This window comes from Puntigrus tetrazona, chromosome 16 (genome assembly GCF_018831695.1).
Source record: "Puntigrus tetrazona isolate hp1 chromosome 16, ASM1883169v1, whole genome shotgun sequence".
NCBI classification, from domain to species: Eukaryota; Metazoa; Chordata; class Actinopteri; order Cypriniformes; family Cyprinidae; genus Puntigrus; species Puntigrus tetrazona.
The window spans coordinates 19,865,686-19,879,496 of NC_056714.1; the positions used below are offsets into that span (position 1 = coordinate 19,865,686).

Consider the following 13,811-nt stretch of genomic DNA (forward strand, 5'->3'; position numbering starts at 1 on the left):
ACTGTAAAAACAAATGTGTGAAATACGACTTCATGGAGAGTTTTGTTTCCTTAACTTTATTCGCATTTATAAGGCATTTCGACAAAAATAAGTACAGTTAAATGCAGTTAAATTACGTCTTCAGCGGTTCACCGAAACGTACAATCCATCAACAAACAGACTACAGAGTCTTTCGGTTTCCTTTGTAAGCAGAAATATGAAGCTGTTATTTGGCCTCAGTATGTGACAGCTGCAGAGAAGGAGCCGTTATTGATCTGTTGTTATTAGAGAGGCTGCATTTTCTGAAGCATCTCACTGCCTCTGTTGGTTGGACTGCCTTTGTGACACGAGCTTATGCAAATGTTTGATAAGCGAGGATGGATTTTTGTAGATCATGTGACGATCCGCCCCGACAATCTGAACGTGATTGGCACTGAGATAAGAGCGCTCCAAAAACTTGCTCTGAAGTTCAGCAACCACCTGACAGTTAATGAGACGTTCAGCAAAGGATTTGCCTCTGATTAAAACTAACTAAAGTTCAGAAGTGAAGGTAGAAAGTGGGACTGTGAAAGACACTCACTTGGTTGAGATCTGAAGGAAGCTGATCATCAAAGGATTCCCCAGTGATCACATGCACAGATGTCTTGCTAGAGAGAGGCTTATATCTGGAGATCTCTCTGAAAAAGTCAAGGACATTCAAACAGCAGTATAAATGAATGCAGTTCACACTTCACACTAGAGATCACTTATTAATACACCACTAATAGCATTGACCATTTATTCTGTATTATACATACACTGTCCACACTTCTTGGATTTATTTTTTTTACCTGTTTTTTTTTCCACAATTAGTCCATTTAACCAAAATAAATGAATACTGCTGGACTGCAGAAGCTTATTATAGTTTTAAAAAGCCTAAATAAAATGAGTTAAAAATCAGTTCTGCGCACTGGTTCAGAAGTTTAAACGAAATTAATAAAAGCAACAATGTTGACGATGAGCATTGTTATTGCTGTAGCTCAATGAAAATCAAAAATACAAGTTCTCTCTTAACTCTTTTAGTTATCAGGAAAAAAAAACTCAAAATCAGATTATTATCACTGAGATTCAGCTTTATTAATATTTTATATTAGTTTTTTTCTATTTTCATTTAAGTAAGTTTTGCATCTGTGTTTTTGTCGTTTTTATTAGTTTTGGTTTCATTTCTTTTATTATCCGTTGCATTTTTAAATTCACATTTGATATTTTTTTATTTCAATTTTAGTTATTTTAATACATCAAAATGAGCTAAACGAAAACGACGTATGCTGCCTTGGCAACTAATTCAAATGAAATAATTTTTTTTTTTTTTGCTGGAAGCAATTTTCTTTTGAGAATGATCTAATTATAATAACTATTTCAAAAGTGTTTTAAATCATTTAATTCTCGCTACATCACAAACCAAGCGTTACTGCAATAACTTTTAATTCACACGTGTGTCCTATAATTACAGGTGAAACCCATCAAAACAACTCCGAACATATTTCACTAACAAAAAGTCCTTTCTTTCATTTCTCTTTAAAACAAACTTGTGAAATGTGGTTGAAAAGTATGTTTTTTCCGGCCACTCTGAAGTACAGACGTTTCTCAACCTATTAATTGAAGCCGAAGTCGTCACCTGACTTGGGATGCGCTCTCGTTGAGGAAGAAAAGCTCGTCTACGGCGGCGCTCTGATGGGCAGGGTTGCACAGAAGATATTTCTGACAAGAGAAAAAAAACCTTAAGCGCTGATTTATAAGTCGATAGCCGAGGCAAATGTATTTACATAGAAATGTATTATACGCCACGACATTGTGGCTCAAGGTGGCTCAAACAACGCGAGTTGCTCCAATATTTAATTTCCACTCTTTGGTGATTGTAATATAGACTCTCTGTGACCTCAGACAAGACACACTTGAAAGCGTCAAGTCAACACTTAAGTCAACAGCCGGAGAGGAACAGATCCTCTCATGAAGAACAATCCTCCATTCTGAGAGACGGAGCGGTCAAATTAATGTCGACAGGCATTTCAAGAGCCCCGATTCCTCTCAGTTAAACATGAAGCACAGCGCAGACACTAATTGCTATTTGATTGTCTGTGTCCTCGTGTAAAGAAGTCTTATGTGAAAGAAGTGGAAGCACTGACAGCTGTATTTGTAGTTCGAACATATATTGACTAGTCCCTGCGAGAAAGAGCGATTGATTAGCACGACCTGAGGTTAACACGGCCCGTGGAGGGACAATCTATATCCTGCGACTTCCAGCTTTTGAGCCATGATTATTACGCGTGCGGCTGTATTATTTCAAAGAAAACATTTGTCCTTTTAAAAATGCGTGTGAAACTCTGTATAGCTTCATTTAAGTTAATTTAGTGAAGGCTTTTTAAAAAGTGGACATTTTAGAAACACCCTTTTGTATATTATAAAAAAATATCGTATAAAAGTCCAGAAAGTTAGTAGGTTATACGATACCATGCAAGGGTTTGTTTTGATTTCTGTAATATCATTATTATCAATAATAGCTAGACAAATTAATAGTTAGGAAATGAATAGTCTTATATTAGATAGATAGATAGATAGATAGATAGATAGATAGATAGATAGATAGATACTCCCCAGAAAATATGTAAAAATTAATTGCAATTTGTTTTTGAGCCAAAAAATAAATATCACACCTTTTTGTCTGTTTTAATACATTTACCCACTAAGATAAAATTCAGTGTAACAATCTTATTTACAACTAAATCAAATTATGACACATTAAAAGATCAATTTTACCCCAAATAATTAGTTACAATAACATGCAATATGCTTATATATATATATATATATATATATATATATATATATATATATATATATATATATATATAGATAGATAGATAGATAGATAGATAGATATACACACACACATATACATATATGTACAAGTCAGAATAAGTATGTTCATTTTGTATTGTGTTACACTGAATGACAATGTAACATTATTTCAACCAAATTTTGAGTTTTGTTCTGCATTTAAAGTGCTATCTATGGACATCATTATTTTATTATTTTTTTCTTCAGAGGACTGCAGCAGTTCCCCAACAGCCCAGTGTCACCGACACCTCAGACGTACAGCACAAAAACACACCATAACCTGAAGTTCATTCATACATTTAGAATAACTGAACACCGAAACGGGCGCAAGCCATGGACGGCAGCATCCACACCGACGACGCAAGTTGTTTTTGTCTCTAGAAAACAGTCAGATATTTTAAAGCTCGTTTATTTTGTTTTGTTTTGTCGAAATCTACCGTTACAAAGAAACATATTGCTTTCGTTTTATGCTTCTAATCTTTCCCAGACAAATGAGACAGAGGTCTTAAAAACACTGTGTCTGTTTTTATGCAGATAGAGAGGAAGGATGGCCACGTATGAAATAAAGAGAGAGAAAAAACCCGCACACCTAGTCATCACCGCCTTCCTGTTGTGCATTAATTATTTCAAGCTCCTTAGAAAGGCGCAACATTCCTCTAAATCACCTCTTCCGTTCCTCGGGTCAACCTCCGATTCATGTCGTAAATGGGAATCTGTAGCTTTTTGAGGGGAAGAGGGGCCATTCAAAATTCTAATAAATGTTTTGCATATTCGTGGCCGCATGTTAACGTGCATGAAATTGGGTGGAACTGGAGCGAGGAGAGCGGCCTCGTACCTTGACTGCACGCGGCTGTTTTGCCTCGTGACCCGAGAAACCCTGTCTGAAGGCGTTTCAAAAAGCCTCGGCGTCGGTCTCTGTCTGCAGCCTCTCGCGTTCACGCAATCCGGGAGAGCTGTTCATCTCAGACAACCGATCATTAAACCGCTTCTCTTGTTCTCCGGAGATCCTGGCCGGCGTGTCAGACGGCTCGCGGAGACAGCGCTGCTTTACGCAACAGCGACACCAAGTGGCAGAACGCGGTCTCGCCACCAGCAGTAATAATAATCAAATTCAAATTCATTTATTTGTCACATACACATAAACATATGGTACGACATGCAGTGAAATGCTTAAAAAAAAAAAAAATCTCTCTCTCTCTCTCTCTCTCTCTCTCTCTCTCTCTCTATATATATATATATATATATATATATATATATATATATATATATATATATATATATATATATATATAATAAGAAGTATAAAAATAAAATATAAAGTGTAAAGTGGCTGTTGTGAATGTCCAATGTAAAGTCTGTAAAATTGTCCAGGTTTGTTGAAATTAAAACTAACATATATGCGAAGGGCAGTGTCATTTTTACTAATGTCAGTGAGAACATGTCTAAAGAGCCTTTATATAAACAACACTGCGTGTTGATATTGCTCTCTTTTTTTTTTTTAAAGAGATCGAAACGAGATCAAATGCAGAAGAGATGCAGAAGAGATGACATGCCAAAGATGAAACTGAAACTTGAATAATATTTTAAACAGATATTATAAAAATTGTCATTAGTGGAAAAAGACATGAATTACAGTGTTTAATTTTGAATTATTGAATTAGTTTGAATTATTATAATATATATATATATATATATATATATGAATTATATATATATATATATATATATATATATATATAGTATAATATAGTTTAACGACAAGTTATTTCAGGACATATTATTAATATATTGTATCAAGAATAAATTATTTAAAATGTATTTATTGTATGGTTCACACTTATATTATGTAAACAAAAACTTTTATTTTGGATATGATCAATCATTTGACAACATTAATACATATATATATATATAATATGAGTGTGCATCATGTATATTTATTATGCATATATAAATACAAATGCAATTACAGTATATATGCAAGAAAAATACATAATGTTTATATATTAAATATATTCATATAGAATATAAAATAGAATAATATACATATAGAAATGTATACACGTGTAAATATTTTCTAAACATATACTGAATGTGTGTGCATTTATATATAATATATACATAGTAAATTATACACAGTACACATACATATATTATATAAACAAAACCTCTTCTTTTAGATGTGATTAATCACGATTATATGTGTATAAGTTTTTTTTATATAAAATGATTGAAATAAATGATTGATATAAAATTTGAAATAACATTTCGCACCTTGAAGATCATGACATTAATCACAATTTATCTATTCACAGCTAGAATTAATTTTTTTATAGATTTAACAAGCACTGCTTGAAATGTATTGAATATCTTTTGGAGTATACCACTGTGAACCACGGGTTGGGAACCACTAATGTAGAAAACTAGGAGCATTGACACCTTAACCTTTAGTTGTATATTTACTCACCGATTTGCTTATAAGACACAATTAGCCCTTTAACATTAAAAAGTGAAACTGAATCTGCCAACATTGAAAATAAGTGACATAAATAGCGCTTCATTATGGTGTATTGTACGTCTCAGAGTCTGTGGACTGACCTGTCTCTGCATGAGCTCCTCTGAGACGTCTCCTCCCTGAAAGACCGGCTTCAAAACACCCAGAATAATGAGCAGACGACTCAAACCCGCAGCCGCGGAAAACTGCATCATCTGCAGGGACGGGACGAGGTGAGAGTACCTGCAAAAACATACAAACATCGCATTTTGAAGGGGTCACGTAACGAAAAATCGGAACGGGGAGATGTTAAAGGCCTGAACACTGGAGCCGGAGGCGCAGCAGAATCAGTGACAAGCGTCTGCTGTGATGAACTGCATTAATTGAGCGGTCATTACCCGCGCATGAAGAACTAAATGACTCCTCACTGCGCAGTCTAATGCTTCACAATGACAGCTCATTTATGAAGAATGAATCAATGACACAGAAACACTGATCAACGCTCTCGTGAAGAATATTTAGACACACACTTGATAAAACCTTACTGTTGATGCAAGCCGGAGCATTGCTGGATGGTCGCTAGGGAGTTGCTAGGGTATTATGGACTTTTTGCGCAAAACTAGACTGCTACTAAAATACTATCAAATTAAATGTGTGATTTAAAAAATGCTATAGGCAAGTTTTGTGAGATATCTCATTTGAATGATGAGCAAAGAAGACAGTGCGAGTTGTTTACAATTCACAAAACAGCCTTGAATTCAACTAAACTTTTTTTAAATGACGAACAGGAATTATCATTGTTAAACAAACAAATAAATATATGTGCACTGAAACGTTTTTAAATGAGTAACATTGCCGCCATCCTTAAAAAGCCCCAAAACAATATGCTAATATGCATTTTCTAAAACTGTCATTTCATTTTATAGTTAAAACAAGTAAAAACTAATGTAGTTATATATAAATCATGAACAGTTACTTTTGACAGTTATTTTTTAAGTTGTAATTTGCAATTAAAATGACAATTTAAATTAATGATTCATTTGAAAAATTATTTTTAATCTATTGATAGCTATAGACAAGTAGTTTATTTACTAGTAACTTTTTTATATGGTTAAAAAAAATGTTGTTTCAGAATTTAAGGTAAAAATTATCAAATTAATTTTTTATTAATTTTAGTCTATTAAAACCCAGTATGGATTTTTCATTGTAATTTCTATTTATAGTTTTAAGAAGTAAAACTCAAAAAAAAAATTTAAACTTCAGAATGAAAATTCTTGAAAATTCAGAGAAATTTATTACAATTCCATCTACAGGTAATTTTCTTATTTTAAATGTATTAGTTAATAAAGTGTGTGTGTGTGTGCGTGTGCGCATGCTAAAACTACTAATGATAAATATCTAAGCAATTAAAATAATCAAATAATAAAAACAACATTTATAAATAATAAAGTCGAATTATCCCTAATGATATTGTGATTTAATCAGTACATATTGCAAATAATTATTTTAATTTTAAAATGTTTTTGAATGTCGTTACTGCCCTAATTTGCCTGTATTTAAAACCATATTACATAAAAAGTCAATCTTTCTTGCTCCTGAGTTACCTGCAGTTTCCCTCAGTGAATCATTCAGAACTGACTTCCAGACTGATCCGCGAGTCATTTTTCGGTCACGTTCGACTTACATAACTCCATTTTCATACAGTTTGGTCTAAAATTCAGCTTACATTAGAGCTCTGTTCAAATACTTAACGCAGCACCGCTAATGACCAACAGCCGTGAAAACTGTCCAAAACCGATCGGCCGTGCAGGAAAGTTCTACTGAAACACCCCCAAACGCTCGACCTTCCGTCAAAAGTTTAGCATCGAAAGTTTAAGACTGAGAGTTTGAGCTCATCTTTTAAAATATTCTTTTCCATGTCATTTTACCCCTTTTTCTCCGAACCGTTCTTCCCTGACACCTTTTCATCTGTCAGCATTTCCCCCAAAACGCGGCCCGTATCGAGCCTGACAATTTGATTCAGAGTCAAATCAGTCCGTTCGCTCTGACATTTTATTTCCACCTGTCCTATTCTCTCCATTTCGTCACTCTATCAATTCCTCCGGTGCTAATTCTGCCCGGTAGGTCTGGATTATGCGCAGGAAGGCATGCGTGTCAAAGGGAAATTTAGCGAGGGTAAAGACAGCCCAGATAGGAGGATGAATTAAACAGATAACGGCAGGCAGACGGAGAGAGGAAGTCGTGTCAAGCAAAACGCCTCACCAATGTTGGTCATTTTCCCTTCCGTTCTCTCTCTCTCTCTCCTTCCCCCTCCTTAAGCGTGACAGAAAACTATCTAAATGAATAAAAAAGTGATGAAATGACTTTGGTGCCGTGGACTTTCTGCTCTTTGACTTCCCATCTGGATTAGTGCAGGCTGAATGGAGTCTGTTTCTTTTGTAAGAACCAACACATGAGTCTGTCTGAATGTTTCTCTCTCTGTGACACACACACACACACACACACACACTCACTCACACACATTCTGTGCTTGATAAGAGTCCATCTGAATTTGCATGGCAAATGATGTCCTGTACGGCCACTAGAGCAGCCCAGATGGACTGCTATATAAATAGGGGAGACAAGGTTAACTATTTACCATCATTAAAATGGATAGAACTGATGACCTATTGCAAACTTTTTATTGCTATATTATCTAGCTCATATAATGCATTTTACTGATTTCATTTGTATGAAACTGTCATTTTTACAAAGCAAAAGCAGTGCAATTCAACAGAACAAAACACGGTCAATCACTAGCATCACCAAATAAAGTAGCAAAAACGTATCCTGAGCATCTGATATTAGCTGAACAATCAGATCCTTAACACACTATCCTTAAATGCTTAGGTGGTTTAAGGATAATGCTAGTATTGTATTATAAATTAGAGTTATAGGTATATATATATATAGATACAGACAGACACAGACAGATAAAGTATAAAAATATATAAATATATAAACACACACACACATATATATATATATATATATATATATATATATATATACACACATATACCCATACATACATTAGAGGTGTCTAATGGTTAATCGTTTGATAAATCGTAAAAAAATTTAAATATATGTTTTTGTTTACATAATGTGCATTTATATATACTTTATAAATATACATGGTAAACACGCATTATTATTTTAAATAGAAGCTGTATGTGTGCTTTTATATGTGCATAATAAATATACACAGTACACATGCACATATTATGTAAACAAAAACTTTTATTTTGGATGTGATTAATCACAATTAAACATTTGACAGCACTCATACATAATATATTAGAGGCATCTGGAAGTATCTTAGAAGCAACAAAAAAAAAAGTTTTTCCAGGGCGAATGAATTTAAGCACCCGACTACAGTAACAACATTTTTAGTTTATATAATTTGGTATTTAGCTCCTGCGTTAAACCTCTGAATCTCCATTTCAAAAATGGCCATTTGGTTGAAATAATGCTCCCTTTTATACGATTTCAGAAAACTTGCATAAAGCAGCTGGATAACAGCTATAGGTTAGTCTTACTGTCGGCTATACTGTGTATAACTGTGTATAAAAGCCATTAAATGTACACAGAAACATTTCCAGAGGTTGTGAGGTTGTACTGAAAGCGGTCGGTAGGGGGCGGTCCTGTCTCACTATGACAGAGTGAGCACTAACCGGAGAAGAAAGACTGATGTGGCCTGACTTCTTCACTGACGACTGACAGTTGATCCAGCACTAGAAGCTCTAATTACTGTTAACAGTATAATTGTCATTACTGAAGCCAGAACAATGTAATTCCAGAGGATCTCTCGCCTACTGCAGAAGAAATGATAGAAAAGCTACACAAACATTACAGGCAAAGCCGAATATGAAATTCATATTGTATATGTATGACAGAAACTGATTGACTGCTTGACTGATTTGTCCCATTGACTCGGAGGAGTCTGTTAGAGGAAGACGATGCGGTGAAGGCATCTGACTGTGAAGTCTTCTTCAATCATCCTGTACCTCAGACCTGCTCAACCCTGCAGGGTCTTGCACCGCTTTATCCTTTCTAAAGGTTACTTCACACTAATGGCGGTTCAATCTCTGGAGGTCAGCGAGTTCCTGTGATGCTTTAGACATTCCCAGTACAGTCCAACACCTCCAGAAGACAAATCTCATGAGCTCTCCTATCACCACTGCAAGAAATCTGCTGCTAATCGGCATAAACTCAGCCGAACTAGTAAACGTTAGTCTATCAATTCGTTCAGTTCGCTGGCACTAAAACACGTACAAGCCTATAAAATATCCCACTGCCATTGCTCGGCCAGTCTTGTAAGAACATATTCTAATATTCAAAGTCATTTATTTTCTTTATGTCTTCATGCCATCAAAAGATGCTTCCGGTGTCTAAATGAATTAATGTGCATGTTCATTTCATATTTAGCTGAACTCAAATGAGTCACATAATGGCAATAAATAGTTGAGGTGGGCGTTTATGCCGAATCTCTGAGTAAAGTGGATGGATGGATGGATGGATGGATGGATAAACCAGTCATATTAAATAAATTCCTGATTTTTATGAGTGTCATTGTGTCATTTGATAGATGGGATGCACAGACAGAAAAGACTTTATCTTGGGGAAATCCCTCTCGCGAGAGACTTTGAAATTTGACAATTCTGACATGTTTACTTGTAAATGCCAGCGTGGGGTTTTCTGACAGCTGCTTCTGTTCCTTCAAGAGCAAAAACACAGCCTGCACTGTGTAAACCTCACAGGAACTGCGTTCAGCTGCTTTTTGTCGCAACAGCAAAAAAAAAAAAGAACAAAAAAAGACCATCTGCTTGCAAGCAACCATATCTGAGATGACTAGAAATCCGGGCTAAAACCAGTGTCTGGAATAGAAGCTGGTTCAAGATGGTCTACTAGCCAATAGCCCAGATCACTCACAAAATTTGCACCAAATTTTTTCGATTTGAGTTGAATTTTCCAGGTTGAATAGATTCAGACAAGTCACCTCTTAAGTGCCAGATGACTTTCATGATCTGACAACCTCTGAGTATTTGCACGAGTCCCTGACCGCACATCAGAGATTAGACGGGATGAGAGCCGGGACACTCTGCTGCTCCGTTTTGTTCTCCAGCGATTGGGAGTGACTCATTTCATCGGATATAACGGAACTCATTTCAGCGTTAATGAGACGCTCTTTTGATGTGGAAATCCTGCTGGCCCGGGGAAGACGCTGATACCGTCTTCGCTGTCATCCTCAGGTGCGCCGGCACTCCTTATTGGACACCGCCGGTTTATCTCTTAGTCGCCACACAAGGCTTCTTACAAGGAAAGAGATGGCAATTACGCAGACTTGTGACCCAATTAAATCCATTCAAAAGAACACAGAACCACTGCAGTCAGCAAAACAAAGAGTATTTTTGGTTTGAGTTTACACCTCATGTAAAAGCCTCTCATCGCTCAAAGAATTAACGGCTGCTTTTGACACACCTTGGAGACACCAAGCAGGAAATGGGCCTCGAAAGTTGTGTTAGTCAAAAAATCCTCAACAGTATGTGCAAGTTTGGTGTGGATATTTAAAATCATAATATGGAATTAGAACCAATCATAAAAGATCATTATGGAAACAAATAATAAGAATTTAATAAAATAATAATGAAAATGAACATATATCTAATTGTCTATCTAATACTGCAATCTACTACTGTTTTAGGAGACTAATTGAAAGAAATAAAGCAAACTATTTAATTTAATTAAAGATTAACAAAACCAACATTTGAAATGTAGCATGTGAACTAAATAAGATAAAGTAATAACTGAAATAAAAGTAACTAAAAGTTATATAGATATACATTTAAATAAATAAATATAAATATTTATAATTAAAATATTTAAACAATTAAAATAAAAAAATTAAAATTAAAAAAATTTAATTTTTGAAAATAAAAAAATTAAATAAAATTTTAATTAAACACTATACAGCAGAGAAATAATACCAATCATTGTTTAGGACCTATATTACAACATTTTTAAACACATCATTTTATGCCAGCAACAGCAGACAAAAAACAATTCTGAAAAAAAAAACTCCTAGGATCATTCCAGCCTGTGATTCTGTTCTAAAATAAAATTCTAATGCAATATTTCCCCCAAGACTTAATTTTATATTGCACGGCTATCACATAATCGCAAGCAGACGTGTTAAATACATCCTCAGCATCTTTAATTTAAACCAGCAGCTCTTATGATTTAAGTAAGATCAGTAATAAAACTCATGTGATACGGATATTAACTTAAGCCCTGAGTTAATATCCACAACATTTATTTCAGTGTGTCCTAAGTAATTGGATTGCATGTACACCGTCTTGCACTCAATGGAACGAGCGTCCATTAATCAAAGCGTAATTGCGCACATTTCCCAGATAAATGGCGCTGCTTCACGTCCAGTCATGTACAAATGAGTCAATCCGGGCATATTCATTTCTTATCTAGCTGAACTCATTCGAGTCGCATAATGGCGATAAATAATAGAGGTAGAAGTTTATGAAACGGGATATTCTCCATGAAGGAAGGAAGGGCTTTTAAAGCAGCGCAGAAGGGATCTCTGAGGAATTGCGATCATGTCACTTCTAAATGACTCCAATAGCAGGTAGAACGAGGCCAGGAAACGTGACTCTATTTCTTACTGACTTCCACTGAAATTGAATAGCTTCAGCATGCTTAACTATAGACATAAACTGCAACTAGCTGTAAATACCCGTGTAATTGGAGCTGTTTCAATATTTTATGAATGCTTACATTGGCTGTATATTAGTGTCTGTGAGCACTGAGCAGCTAAAGAGTGAAAGCCATGTCAGACCGGCTCCTTTTAGCTCTGACGAAAGGCATGGTAAATGTAAACAGTACTAGAGGACATATTTGCTTTAACAATGATTCAATTCAAATCTTAAGATAAATAAAGAAATAAAATTAGGGTCAACAGCCAGTTCAATCTGATTGGGACAATTTACAATTAAGTTTGTTTTTTTTAATAACAACAACATTTTTGTATATAATTCTTATTATGCAAGTAAAATGTATATTTAAACATAAAAATATTAACATGGTATAACAACATACATTATTGGGTTTTGTATAAACATATGGAGTTTATGTTAGGACAAACCACATACTAAGAAATTCTCTAATATTTTTCATAAGTTTTACATGTACAAAATATAATTTATATATAAACATATTGTTCAATAAATGTTATATCTATATCTATTTATATTAATATAAATATGCATATATCTAAATATATCAATAAATATTTATTATGTATACAGCCTGTTGGCTATAATGGGAATTTTTACTGCTCTTTTCTTAAAGCCACTTTACTAATTTGTGAAGCTCAATGATATTTCCACCCATTTTAAAATCCTATTTTCCAATGAAAGGTTACATATTTGTGAATTTAACAAGGATTAACAACGCTGATTAATTTTCAGAGCATTGTTGGATCGTATTTGCTAATGGTGCCAATATTTTTGGCCATGACTGTATATATATTCTAACATTTACACACAATTTATATAAAGTATACATATGTATATACCGTATATTAAAAAAAAATAATTCCATAGTATTTCCATGTATATGAAATATTAATGTTACATAAATGTCAGATTTGGAATAAAATGAATATGAAACTGTCAAATCAGATCTGTGTATCATAAAATATGGAACATGTTAAATAATTCAACTAAGTACAGGTCTATTCCAGTAAAACCTAGTTACAGGTGGAGTGTGTAATATTCATAATACAATTAAATGTGTTTTTATTGTGTCTGGGCAGAGTAACGTTTTAATACTGCAAGAGTCTGTCTGCTTTTCAGGGAAATCAACTTCTGAATAGCTTACCAAAAATAAAAGAAAGCATTTCAACACCTTGTAAAAAAAATGATACACTTCACCTTTAATTTCGTCCTCTAGCTCTCAGCGTTAGGATGGAGCTTTGATTTGACGAATCATGTTTGTGCCTCACACTGCCGATGACTCACCAGTACTGCTGCCACTTCTCCTCTTCAAAGACATCCTCTGGGATCGGATCGATCAACACCAGGTCAGACACTTGCCTGAAGAGAGACAGCGAGAAGACCACACAGAGGATGTTTCTAGAGCTCAGATGAGACCCCACACACCGATCGAGAAATGAACAGAACCTATCGAGTGAGATGAATGAGCTCAGAGACGCAGCAGGGCCAATATTTTCAGTCCTTGGGCACTACAGGCCCGACACAGCTGAATTTATGGGTCTTAAAGCTGCACACGAGAGCAGATGAAACGTTAAATCTGTCAGATGGAGAGGCTGTGCTGAAAAGTCAGTCCCAAGCTGCTCTGACGGATCTTTTGGTTATGACAGGTATAAATGTCTGCAAGACATTTATAA

General features: G+C 34.8%; 1 protein-coding gene across 1 annotated transcript in view; it reads right to left on the minus strand.

Annotated features, from left to right (window-relative positions):
* Positions 1 to 40: 40 nt before the first annotated feature.
* The window catches only part of si:dkey-122a22.2, a 20,938-nt gene continuing 7,167 nt past the window's right edge, over positions 41 to 13,811 (minus strand). The window contains exons 7-11 of the mRNA XM_043260110.1: positions 13,423 to 13,497; positions 5,455 to 5,593; positions 1,637 to 1,719; positions 560 to 656; positions 41 to 459 (exon numbers count right to left, since the gene is read on the minus strand). Coding sequence (XP_043116045.1) covers positions 292 to 459; positions 560 to 656; positions 1,637 to 1,719; positions 5,455 to 5,593; positions 13,423 to 13,497 — 562 coding nt within the window. The 3' untranslated portion in view covers positions 41 to 291. The remainder of the gene's footprint in view (positions 460 to 559; positions 657 to 1,636; positions 1,720 to 5,454; positions 5,594 to 13,422; positions 13,498 to 13,811) is intronic.